General features: G+C 38.6%; 1 protein-coding gene across 2 annotated transcripts in view; it reads left to right on the forward strand.

Annotated features, from left to right (window-relative positions):
* LOC106063205 (uncharacterized) overlaps positions 1-13,122 on the forward strand; it is a 124,038-nt gene that overhangs the window by 55,091 nt on the left and 55,825 nt on the right. For both annotated transcript variants that reach the window (XM_056004862.1, XM_013221512.2), the window contains 2 exons: positions 7,671-7,787; positions 8,935-9,741. In XM_056004862.1, the coding sequence (XP_055860837.1) occupies positions 9,348-9,741 (394 nt within the window). In that variant the 5' untranslated portion in view covers positions 7,671-7,787; positions 8,935-9,347. The remainder of the gene's footprint in view (positions 1-7,670; positions 7,788-8,934; positions 9,742-13,122) is intronic.

The raw sequence follows: 13,122 nt of genomic DNA on the forward strand, positions 1-13,122 counted from the left end.
AATAGTACAGCGGGCAGAATGTCAATCTTTACTCACACAGTCAAGTTTGAATAGTACAGCGGGCAGAATGTCAGTCTTTACTCACACAGTCTAGTTTGAATAGTACAGCGGGCAGAATGTCAATCTTTACTCACACAGTTAAGTTTGAATAGTACAGCGGGCAGAATGTCAATCTTTACTCACACAGTCTAGTTTGAATAGTACAGCGGGCAGAATGTCAATCTTTACTCACACAGTCTAGTTTGAATAGTACAGCGGGCAGAATGTCAATCTTTACTCACACAGTTAAGTTTGAATAGTACAGCGGGCAGAATGTCAATCTTTACTCACACAGTCTAGTTTGAATAGTACAGCGGGCAGAATGTCAATCTTTACTCACACAGTCTAGTTTGAATAGTACAGCGGGCAGAATGTCAATCTTTACTCACACAGTTAAGTTTGAATAGTACATCGGGCAGAATGTCAATCTTTACTCACACAGTCTCGTATGGCGTAGTGACGTTGTAATGTATAGAAAATATCTATTGTTTTGTCATCAGTGTATATATAACAATGAGATGCTCTTGTGCCTTAGCGAACTGATTACTCCATATGTCCCCCAGAGAGCCCTTCACTCAACGGACTCAACGCTTTTAGTGGTGCCACGTTTCTCCCTCAAAAGCTACGGTCTGCGGGCTTTTTCAGTTCACGGACCAAAGGTTTGGAACTCACTCCCCATTTGATCTCAGACAGACAACATGCTACACCACTTTTAAGAAGAACATTAAGACTTATCTGTTTAAAACTTTTTTAGATTAATTGTCATTTTAGCTGTCGTGTTTGTGTTTGTAATGTTAATACAGCGCATTGAGCCTACATTTTGTTTGTTAACAGCGCTTTATAAATAAAATTATTATTTATTATAATCTACCCAGACGTTAATTGAGTTGGTTTTCTCAAAGGCCTGACGTACAACAAAATCACAACTTTTGCGCTCCTTCCCAAAATAATCTTTAGCCCGCAATATCTGTCCAATTAGCAGGAATTAAAAGAACAAAAATAGTAAAAATTGCAAAAAAAGTTTGTGTTAAACACAAACTCGGATACGGCCCCCCGAAGTGGTAAGCAATGCAGCTAAAAAGGTTGGTTTCAGTATTTTCAGAACGAATAACCTATCAGAAGCTGCGACGTACAAACCATCAATAACCACCATTCTCTCTCCATACTGAGAGAAAGCGTTGCGGACGTGATTGTAATGTTTGACCGGCTGACTTTGTTATTGTTAGTAATTGTTAGTAATTGTTAGTAATTGTCGATATTCATAAGTTTTCTGTAACTGATGTTTGTGAGCCAGCCCAAAAACGGATGTGATTAAATGATCATCTAGTTTAGGTTTGACCTAACGACAAAGAAGAGTCGCGGTGGCTGAGTGGTAAAGCGCTTGACTTCAGAACCGGGGGTCCCGGGTTCAAATCCTGCCGAGGACTGGGATTTTACTTTCGGCATTATATGGGCGCCTCTGAGACCACCCAGCTCTAATGGAAACCTGACATTAGTTGGGGAAAAGTAAAAGCGGTTGGTCGTTGTGCTGGCCGCATGACACCCTCGTTAACCGCGGACCACATAAACAGATGACCTTTACATCATCAGCCCTATAGACCACAAGGTCTGAAAGGGGAACTTTACTAACGACAAGGGGGTTGTTGAATGTTCTCTCATTCAAAAGCGCTGGAAGAAGTCCTGAAGTTATGTCAATAATAAGATAAGAGAACAGGTGGAACTTTTTTTAAAAAGCTGGAAAGAAGGTATTAAATAAGAGAATCTGCACGATCAAAATAATAATTAGAAAGAGAGTATGACAATGGGATAAGAGAATTGCACAAACAAACAAAAAAGTTGGAAAGAAGATATGACAATGATATTATGACAATAATATAAATAATAAGATACGAACGTTGGAATAATTTTATTGAGGCAGCGAGTATTTCTTCAGCTTTGATTTATTCTAAATGAGTGAAGACCTTTATTTGGTGTTTTCTCGTCTTGCAGAAACGAAAGGTGCATGATATACACAACTACAGTAGTATGGAGAGATATGTATGTCGCATCTTACTATCGCTTCAGTGTACCGCTACATCTAGGAAAGACAGTTTCCTGTGCGGTGGTGGTTGGGTCTAGCAAGGGAGAATACTCCAAGCCACTGAAAAAAAGAGAGACCATGAAAAAAGAAAAGGTGGTTGGGGGGGGGGGGGGAAGATGTTTTGACGATGTCGCGCGATTACTGACTAGAAATAGGTCAAACATAATATTTGGAATTGTCACTCGGTGTCAATGGATTAGGTGTGCGTGCGTGCGTGCAGCTGTCCTTGATGTTTTGACACTGTGACAGGCGTCTTGACAGTCCCCTGACACCTCAACACAGCTTGATGCTTTCTTTCTTTCTTTCTTTCTTTCTTTTCCTTTCGTTTCCTTCTCTCTCTGTCACTTGTACATGGACTAAGGAGCATCACTACTGGAACGTCTCTCCTGTACAGGCGGAATAAAACGTAGCTCCGGATACAGGAACTTGGACCACATCCTGAACACTTCTTTCACACATTTATGTCCACAAACATAAAACGTCAGACAAATGTTTCGGATTTTTAATTTCTTAATAATTATAAGCATACAAATGTTGTCTCCAGTGTTGCTACGAGATCAAGATCCAGCGTGACTCATTAATGGCTGCAAGAGAAAGCTTCCCTTGCCATTTTGCACAGATCCTCAACTCCCCAAAGCCCTGGCAAATTACGTTGAGCTGGAAAAAGTCGCAACTTACAAACATGTTAAGCGCAAGACTTGCGTTGTTCATATTGTGACGCTGGTATTACGTGGTTAGAAGTGCCGGCCCTAACAATTGCGGGGCCCATTGCGAAAGGGGTCTGAGTAGGGATAAGGATAATAAGTGAAAATTAAGATTTTGTATTAAAAAATAAATTCGTCTTTGCATTTTATTCATACTTTACTAAGTACAATGTCACGATCAAGTTAACTTGACGAGCCTTGCTTGTAGCGAAGTCATACAATATATCATCAAAATGTGGTTTCCTAATTAGATCTAGATCACGCTCAAAAGTAATAATAGCAATAATGCCAAATTGTTCAATCTTCGTGAATGGATGACCTCAAGTAATTGAATGACTCCCTAATAGGACAATTTTGCATATTTCTCAGGAGATTTTATGATTTTAGGAGATTTCCATGAGCCCATGGAAAATCAGAAGGCTGCAGGAACCCAGCAATATAAGTTATAATGGTTTAATTTAATAATATACACTTAGAATTAGCGGGACCTATGAAAGTGCGAGGCCCTCTGCGGCCACATAGATTGCAATGGCCTAAGACCAGCCCTGGTGGTAAGCATGATCCTGTACCTCTGCACCTCCAGTAGCCTTGTCCCAATTCTTTCTCTCGACTTCTAGTTCCCTATCGTACAAGACGAGACATTGCGAGACTTCGTTCTATTGTTTTATCGTCCTCTCTGCAATGGCGTCATCGTGTGTTGTAGTTCTTCCTGAATCACCCGATGTATACGCAACCGGAGCAGTGACCCACTGGGCTAAGACTACCTGATGAACTGGACTAGGACAACCTGATGAACTGGACTAGGACAACCTGTTGAATTGGGCTAAGACAACCTGATGAACTGGACTAGGACAACCTGTTGAATTGGGCTAAGACAACCTGATGAACTGGACTAGGACAACCTGTTGAATTGGGCTAAGACAACCTGATGAACTGGACTAGGACAACCTGTTGAATTGGGCTAAGACAACCTGATGAACTGGACTAGGACAACCTGTTGAATTGGGCTAAGACAACCTGATGAACTGCACTAGGACAACCTGTTGAATTGGGCTAAGACGGCCTGTTGAACTGGGCCAAAATGGCTCTTTTCGTTCCCCTACTGACTATTCATTAAATTTTAAAAAATGTAATAATAATAATTAAAACATTAAACAATACCGTGTTTTAGTGTATGTTCAGGCGCCCGCGTTGTCAATAATGATTTCATTATAGTCTTTTATCTCTAGGTAGAATCCGTTAACAGAGCTTCTCTAAGCCCTACTTAAAGGGATTCAAATAAGTTGAGATATGCAGCTACAACGGCTGGAGTGAATTGCTAAAGAGGGCTTTGTCTCAATCGCCAATATTGCTTTAGTAATCTAGCACTTAAGTTGTTTTTCCCCTCCTATCTGTGTATTTGGTGTTCCGTGAGGTGTCATGACCTATTCGATTGTTTTGTTTCCCGCTCCCCATAGAGTTTACAATCATGTTTTATTTCATGTATTTTCTGTTATTGTTGTCTTTAATAGTCTATCACGGTAATATATAGTTAAGCTCCTAGGTCCTAAGTATGAACAACTAGTAATGCAAATATGCAATTACCTTTTTTTTAATTAAATTATTTTATTTTAATTTGTATTTGTATATCGTTATCCTACAATGGAAACACACACGCAATCGGTCTGTTGGATAAAAAGCTTGCACGCGATATTTCTCCAAATTTCCATTTTCGGATCAAGTTGAAACTTTGCACAATAATTTATTATTGATAACAACGCATGAATCAAAACTTATCAATTAGTTAATTAATAAGTGGTAATTAAATAATTGTATTTTGTTTTATATTGAAAATAGGGGAAAGGTTCTTTCCCTTATAGAAGCCTTGTTGATATAATAATAATAAGGTTTGTGTTCGAGTCCGAAGATAAATGAGGCCGCAGCTGGGGCTGGTCAAAAGTTTGTTCACGTTATTTCTCCCACACCCAATCTTGAATTAAGCTGAAATTTTGCACAATTATTTCTTTTACCTGACAAGCAGGAGCGTAACTAGGGATTTGGGGGCCCGGGGGGATTGACCTCTTTGGGGGCCCCTTACATTTTGACATTCGACATATGACATGGGATAATGTACGCAAAAATATATACGCCCCAAATCCAATTGGTTCAGTATATCAGTAAACTTAACAAAAAGTAATCAAGACTCTTTTAATGAATAATACCTTTATTTATTAGTTAAATAATGCACAAGTAACAAATCTAAATTGATATCGCTTCACGTCGTGCATTCTGTGCAGCAAAGACATCTATAACATCAACTACATCGATACTTTCTAGTATTTGTGACTTCACTGACATTTAATGTCAGCCTTTCTTGTGTCATTGTGCTCCTGAGATAGATTTTGATGAAATTGAGCTTTGAGAATGATCTCTCACATGACGTAATGGAAGTGGCCTGAGTTAGCAGTATTCGGAGGAGGTTGCAAAGTTTGAGCACACGTAATTACCATATGAAGCCTGTTTCCTCAATATGTCTATTGGTGATTGTAGTACTGGTTTGTTGATGAAAAGTGCTCGTGCATCAATCACATCATTGAAAAAGCGATTTGCCATTTATTTCATCAATCAAACAGGAAAAGTAGCACAGTTTGTCATAAGCGGGTCTTCATCTAACAGGTGTCTTGGTTCAAGAAGAAACCCAAAGGTATCCATTTTCTTTCCAGCCTTTGTAATCTGCCCTTCATCTCCATATGAAATCTGTCCAGCACTTCTGTCGTTTGAATTGCAGTTCTATTGATAGTCCTACATTAGAAAACTTCCCATCAAGTCTTTTCTTTCTTCTGGTTGTTTTGATTACAGGGAATCCATAGTATTCACTACCTTCTTTTGCTTTTTCGATGGATTGTTTTTTTGTCAGTTTCTCATCATTTTGCAGAAAGCATGAAAGGGTACTAATTTCTTTAGCAGCTTCCCGTATATGCAGTCCAGACTTTTGTAGTTTCTTCTGAACTATATTAATTGGGTGCAAGAGCTTTGACCAGAATTCAAGATAGGCAAAAAATTCTTACTTTTCCACTGCATGAAGAAGATTCTGTGCTAATATTATATGGCATTACGTCATTGTTGGTTGTTTATGTTTTGTGCGCAAGAAAAAGGATTCAGAGAATACAGAAGTGGGAAAGATCCATATCTCGTTATGCTCGAGTATAGAAATACTCCGATAAGCGGACTGCCGTATGCACCATCATAACTGCTGACGAGTAGAAGACTCAAGGAATCATTCCAACTGATCATAAACTATTGAAACCATCGGTAGCTGAAAATGCATTACTCAACGAACGACAGATGAAAAGCAAAGTGAAATACAATGCAAAAGCAAAACTACCTAAAGATTATTCTGTCGGAGAGTTCGTCTAGGTCAAACATGGCAGAAAGCAGTTGTCATAAAAAAAAAACATTCAGTGGGCCCCGCGCTTTCATAGGACCCGCGCTAATTCTAAGTGTACATTATTAAATTAAACCATTATAACGTAAATAAAATAACAGGGTTTTCGCGACCTCCTGATTTTCCAGGGCCTCCATGAAATCTCATGAAAATGCAAAATATACGATAAAGACCTGAACTTTTTTTTAATTTATTCAAATCTCCTAAAGAATAGACGAAATTGAAATTTTGGGGTGCCTATAAATAAAAAGTGGCATTGCGAGCTTTCATTTGATACAAATTTATTGCAAAGACGAAAGTAGGCCTATTTTCTAATTCCAAAAAAAAAATGTTGACATTATGCTCATCCCTACCCAGACTAGGCCCCGCGCGATCCGTTTCGCATAGGGCCCCGCAAATGATAGGGCGGCCCTGCTAGTAGATATCACTTTTAAGAACTTTAAAAGGAAGGGTGTGATAATAACTTCAAAAGGAATGATGTGCTAATATTATATGATATTACGTCATTGTTTGTTGTTTATGTTTTGTGCGAAAGCAAAAGGATTAGATGGAAATAAAAATAGTTTCCATCGGATTAAGGAACGATGAATAGAGGGGTAATAACTCGAGTGTGAAGTTTAATTCTGAAATTATAGACGCCAAACCCGAATAATGGACTATTCTAGTATTATTAAGAATAACTTTTGGATCTGTTATACTCGATTCTGTAAATTTTGATTCAAGGTTAATTAGTGTAGCCATAAAATTCTCGCCATTTAGATCTATTATTAGTAAAGGTAACAAGATACCTGGAATTCGCTTGATATCATGCAGTTTTATTCGTGGCAACAAAGTTTAAAATGTAAAACCAACTTTAAAAAAAACTTTGATCTCTGTGGGAAAAAATATTTTTAAAATGTCAACAAAGTCAACGTACTGATAGACCTAGATCTAGGTTTAGTCTTTGTGATAAATTTAATCCATAAATTTTGAAGAAAAAAAAGACACCCGTTGACACTATTTGTCAATCAAATATATTAATTTATGTATTTACAATAAATTTCGGACACCCATTAGGGGGCCCCCCCTCCTAGGGGGCCCGGGGGGATTTTAGAAAACGATCAAGTTAACATTCACCAAGATAACCCCCCCCCCTTTCGTCCCTCCCCCCTTTCACAATTGATCCAGACAAGTTGACAGGATCATTTCAATGGCAATGTCTTCCATTCCGAAGGTTAAGAATGAGCACATTGAGAAAAACTAAAGCTATACAAAAAAAAATTCAAAAATATTTCTCAGCGCACAGATTTATTAGGTCCAGGTCAATCGTACGCCTAATGACTTGACGGATCCAATCTAATCCATACAATTACACTTAATCTAAACTTTGTTGTTGTTTTTAAGTATTTTATCTCACATGTTTTAATTGTTTTCTCATCATCAGACTGTCTCTTCAAAATGGACGTCCAAAAAGTCTTCTCTTTATTCTCCGTCTTGACCAGCACGACTGACTTGAGTACTCAGCAGAAGTGTGACGTCGTAAGTTGGAACACGTGGTCCGGTAGGTGTACTCTCTCCACACTTTTGTCATTAGGAGATACAGAGATGTGGGTGTGTGTGTCGGCGTGTGTGTGGGTGTGTGTTAGTTTGATTTTCAATGTGTGATGAACGTGTGTATGGCTGTGTGGATGTGCTACTGAGGTTGTTGTGTGAGAGAAAATGTGTGTACATACGTGAAAGCGTCTGTGTGTGTGTGCTTGTGTGTGTGTGTATATATATGATTTGGTATGTGTGCGTGTTCTCCCATATAGGAAATATCTACTTTATCTCCGGCTGTACAAAAACAAAGAGTTGAACTGAATGTTTCTTGTTTCGCCAAAGAAATGTCTTTTAAAAAGAGATCGATACAGAAAAACATTCATTGTCATAAAAGGTCATCGGAGCTGTGACATAGCGAATTCCAATAATCAAAGACATTGATCTGTTTTCCATTGTTTGTGTGTGAGTGTGTGTATTCCTTATAAAGATAGTGTCTTGGACATTTGTAGTGCAGTGTCAATATTTTAACAAGATATTTTATTTTTAAAAATGTCCTATTTCTAAGGAAGAAAGATATTTATTTCTTTTAATGTAAAAGTTAAAAGTACATTTATCCACCTGCCTCAGGTAGATTTGTGAACGTATGAACCTGGATACCCAACCAAAAAAAATAGTGGTCATGGGCTCGAGTCTTGATGGAGACAAAGTATCTCTAAGGAAATTCCTAAATATCTTATTCGTTTAGTTTTTTTTTTATTATTTAGAAAATAAATTGTTTTTCAGGACACATACATCGCCCCTTGAAATTCCATGCCGAACGTTCCAACCTCACAGCGCTACCCACGCCTCTATATTGTGCAGGACATCACCTTACGATTCTTTTCCCACAGCAGCAAGAGAACAAAATGTTCATATTCCCGTAAAAGTCTTAGAGCTTTCACAAAACCCCTCAGCTACTAGACCTAACCTATACCTTCTGTATTATTGCGTCTGGCGTAAACGACTTCTTTGAAGCTCTGGTTTTTGTTCTGCATGCAAGTTTGCACATTACTGCTGTTGCCATTGTTGTTTCAACATTAACACTGTGTTTACTTGTCGCATTTTCATGCATTCAACACTAAGACCTAGATCTATCCTTTGTTCACATGTCTTTTCTTTCTTGGTTTCAGGTCGCTAGTACAGTGGTAATAACGTCACTTAAGGAGGGCTCATCATGTGACACTGTGATGAAGAGTTCCTTCATTTATTGACCCTAGAGCCAAAGAGATGTGAAAAAAAATTTGTTCATTCAGAAATTTTGGATATAAAATTAGTGTGTGGATTATACATTCTAATCATCGTTATTCTTGCAGTTTTTGTGTGTCTGTGTTTTTTCATGTGTTTATTTTTTAGATAGATAAAGAATGTGCTGTGTTTTTAGTTCTACATTTTGTTCATTCCTTTATTTCCACATTGACTTCGCTTGCGGATTTTATCGTTTGTACCAAGCTAGTGTCCCTGCGGGCGTCGCGCTGCCTCTCAGCGAGACGACGACTACTGCGGTAGTCCAACCCACCCGCTGACCTGTCTGACCTTGACAGTCATGCTGGTACGGTGGACGAGTCAGGATACTGTACTCGTGGCGTTGTTGCTTGCAATTCTGATGACAGTACACTCCTCAGCCAAGTCCAAAGACAGGACGGATTCTCAAGCCGTTGCTCGACACGCCACGAAGTCGCCAGCTGCTCTTCTCGACGACATTCCTGGAAACAGCAGCTCAGTTTCTACGCCCTCCCCCAAGCACTTTGCTCAGGCGCCCTCCAGAAAGCATCGCACTAAAGTTCACCGCAACGGTGACGCGATGGTCGCGCTGGCAACGGCACCTACCATGGTCAATGGTACTTCTCAGACCGCAAGGACACACCACGAACCATTCAGGGATGGGATCTATGTGGAAAAAAATACTAAAAATCGTGGATCTAGAAAGAAATGGCACGGTAAGTACGAACATTTACAATTCTTTCCCTGACCATCTGGTCCTTCTAACATTTCATGTCTGAAAAAGTTCCTCATAAAATAAACGAACATTAATTATAATCAATAGATCGATATTCAAAGACAATAAGTTCTGGTTCGTTTGGATTTCTAGATTAAAGTAAATGGGAGAACAAGACTAGATTGTTTGTGTGCATACATTATTTCAGCTTCATTTTCCACTTCATGGAGTTTTCTTTAACTTAGTGTCATTTTGATATTAGAATCTTTTGTGGAATGGAGACAAATCCAGAAATAGCATGTTTTTTGGGGTATCCGGTGTACAGAACAAATCTATAAATAGCATGTTTTTTTTTTTTTTTTTTTTTTTTGGGGGGGTGGGGGGGGGGTCTACGGTGTTTAGAACAAATCTATAAGTTGCATGTTTTTTTTTTGTTTTTTTTTTTTTTGGGGGGGGGGGGGGTATCCGGTGTACAGAATACCGACGTATTTAAAAAAAAAAAGGTGTGATGGCGTTTATGTCCTTTTTTTTTGGGGGGGGGGGGGGCTCTGTACAATCATTCAAAATGAAATTATCAGCGAAGTGAAGAATACCGTGAATAACCTTTAGGATGAATATCTTCAGTTCAATGTTAATTTATTTTTACTGCCAGATGCTCTTAAGAGAATTGAATTTGTTGCCAGAGTCCGGAATTTTTCGGATCCACTTAATTTATATTTTAATCGATTTACAGTTCAAATTTTGTATTTTCATACATTTTCCTGATTTATTCATACAAAAGAACTTTGAAACATTGGTACTTTTTGACCTTTCAAAAACGTTTCAACTGGAATTAGTATGTTATTGTAAGTGTCGGTGCAACGAATGGCTAACATATTGCTCAGCGAAAGTTTGAAGTCTATAAATATATATCAAACAAATATTTGTGAGTTTATCTTGCCAGTGTGGCAGATAACGAGAGGGAACTCGAGAGAGATAAATAGAGAGCGATAGAGAGATGGGATGAGACAATGGGGACCTATAGAGGAAGAGGGAGATAAACGGAAAAGGGGAGAGAGAGAGAGCGGGAGGGAAAGAGGATGTGGAGAGAGAGTGGGGAGATTGATAGAGAAGAGTAGATGTGAGAGGGATGGAGAGGAAGAGAGAGGAAGAGAAGACGGTGTGAAAGAGAAGGAAACAGAGGAAACAGAAAGAGGAAAGATGGAAAGATAGAGAATAAGAGAATAAGAGAAAGGGGGAGACAGTGTGCGCAGAGGCGGTTTGGTACTAATGGACGCTTGAGAATTCATGTACACCTGTATATGGTCTAACAATTTCTGTTCGCCCTAGCCCCGCTTCTTTCATTCTGCATATCACCTCCACTGATTTCATAAGATACAAAAAATAAGAAGATGTAGTGACCTGAACTCCTCCAATTTTAGTCCATTGACCGATAAGTAGGTCCATTTTACTCCCAGCCCTTCCAGCCCCTGATGACAAACTGTCCATGTTAGCAAGAGAAGAGGTCTGCACTTCGTGTCAGGCCAGTTCGACTGGGCCAGAAGATCTAGAAAATCCAGATGTTTGTTACAAATGCTAAAACAGCTGGAACAGACATGTACGTACTAAAAGAACATGGCCAGTACACATACTATTTGTGCTAATTACTTTGTCTCATTACCATCATGTGTATACTAACAGCGTTACCGTGAAGCTGCTCTAGTAGCTAGACATAAACAGACCGCTGTTGGGCTGGCATGTGGATAGCGTCGCTGTCACTAATGAAATGTTAAGTAGGCAAATCGAGATATCTTTTCAGTACTTACCAATTAACTTTATACCCACAGTGCGAGCTCCAGGCTCCAGTAGAGATGCACTAGCTTGGTAATACGGAATGATAATGTACAAGGCAACGAGCATTAACTCAACTAAAACCAAATACATTTTTTTACAAAGCTTATATCAACTCATTCTGTCTGTCTGTCCGTCTGTCTGTCTGTCTGGTAAAAAGTGTGTACACGTTATTTCTCCCACACCCAATCTTGGATCAAGCTGAAACTTCGCACGATTTATTCATTGACATAGACAAAACATGAAACATAAAAAAAGTAAAAAATTAGACAATTAATTTCTGGTAATTCATTATTTTGTTTAATACCAACTAGGGAAATTAATACTTCAGTGTTCACATACATGGCTAAATTTGTTGGGTTTAGTCCCCTTAAAGAATTGTTAACGCTATTTCTCCCTCACGCTTTCTCCGATCAAGTTGATGCTTTATACAATTATTTATTGTACCTAGCAAAACATGAATCGATAAACAAAAATACTCAATTAGTCAATTAATTATTGGTTTTTAATTATTTTGTTTGTTATTGAATAAGGGGAAAAAACGTGTACATTATTGGTACATATGGATTTAAGGACGGAGTTCTTCCCCTTTAGAGAAGCTTTGTTTTTTATTTGTTTTGTTTTTTAAGTATTTTTGTATATCTTGCTTGTTCAATAATACTTCTGCCATTTTAATTTTATTGAACTCATGTTAATGATGATGATAATAAAGACAGTGATAAAAAAGATAATAAAGATGATGGTGTGATAATAATTGAGATAATAATGATAATGAAGTTGATGATAGTAATCATATAAATGGCAATAACAATTGTGATGATAATAAAGAGGATGATAATGATGGTGGAGGTGATCATATTATAGTGGTTAGGACAATTCGGGAGTGGATGTTAGATCCTTATACATTCATGACTCAACCAAACTGAAATTTGTTTGAAAAAAAAGGGTAGCGGTTATTGAGCCTGGTGATTTAAAAGTTGTTGGTTGGTAACCAACAATGCTCACGTGAACATCATAATAATTACTATCTTTACTCATTCTTATGTATTGGACCACACATGTTCCGGAAGCTAAAAGTCGAGACTAACGAAACTTGCCCTTGTGGAGCATCACCGGACAATGCTGGCCATGTCCTTCATAGCTGCCTACTCCATCAAGAGGCCCTAACAAGTCTCTGGCCTCGAAACCCTCCTATATGAGAAAAAACTATACAGAGAACTGCCTGGTGTGAAAACCACTGCGCGGTTCATCTCAGATCTAGGATTACTGGGTCAGAACTCTCCGACATTAAAAATATACACGAAAAAGAAGAAAGACTCTGGAGCTTGGACTAACATTGTGAAATCTCTAATCACCATTGCCCAATCTCTATCCAGATTTCAGCTTCTACTACAGCTCATTAAGGCTTGGTGGCTGAGCGGTAAAGCGCTTGGCTTCCGAACCTCGGGTGCCGGGTTCGAATTCTGGTGAAGGCTTGGATTTTTAATTTGGGGATCTATGGGCAATTCTGAGTCCACCCAGCTCTAGTGGGTACCTGACATTAATTGGGGAA

The sequence above is a fragment of the Biomphalaria glabrata genome, chromosome 11 (genome assembly GCF_947242115.1).
Source record: "Biomphalaria glabrata chromosome 11, xgBioGlab47.1, whole genome shotgun sequence".
NCBI lineage: Eukaryota > Metazoa > Mollusca > Gastropoda > Planorbidae > Biomphalaria > Biomphalaria glabrata.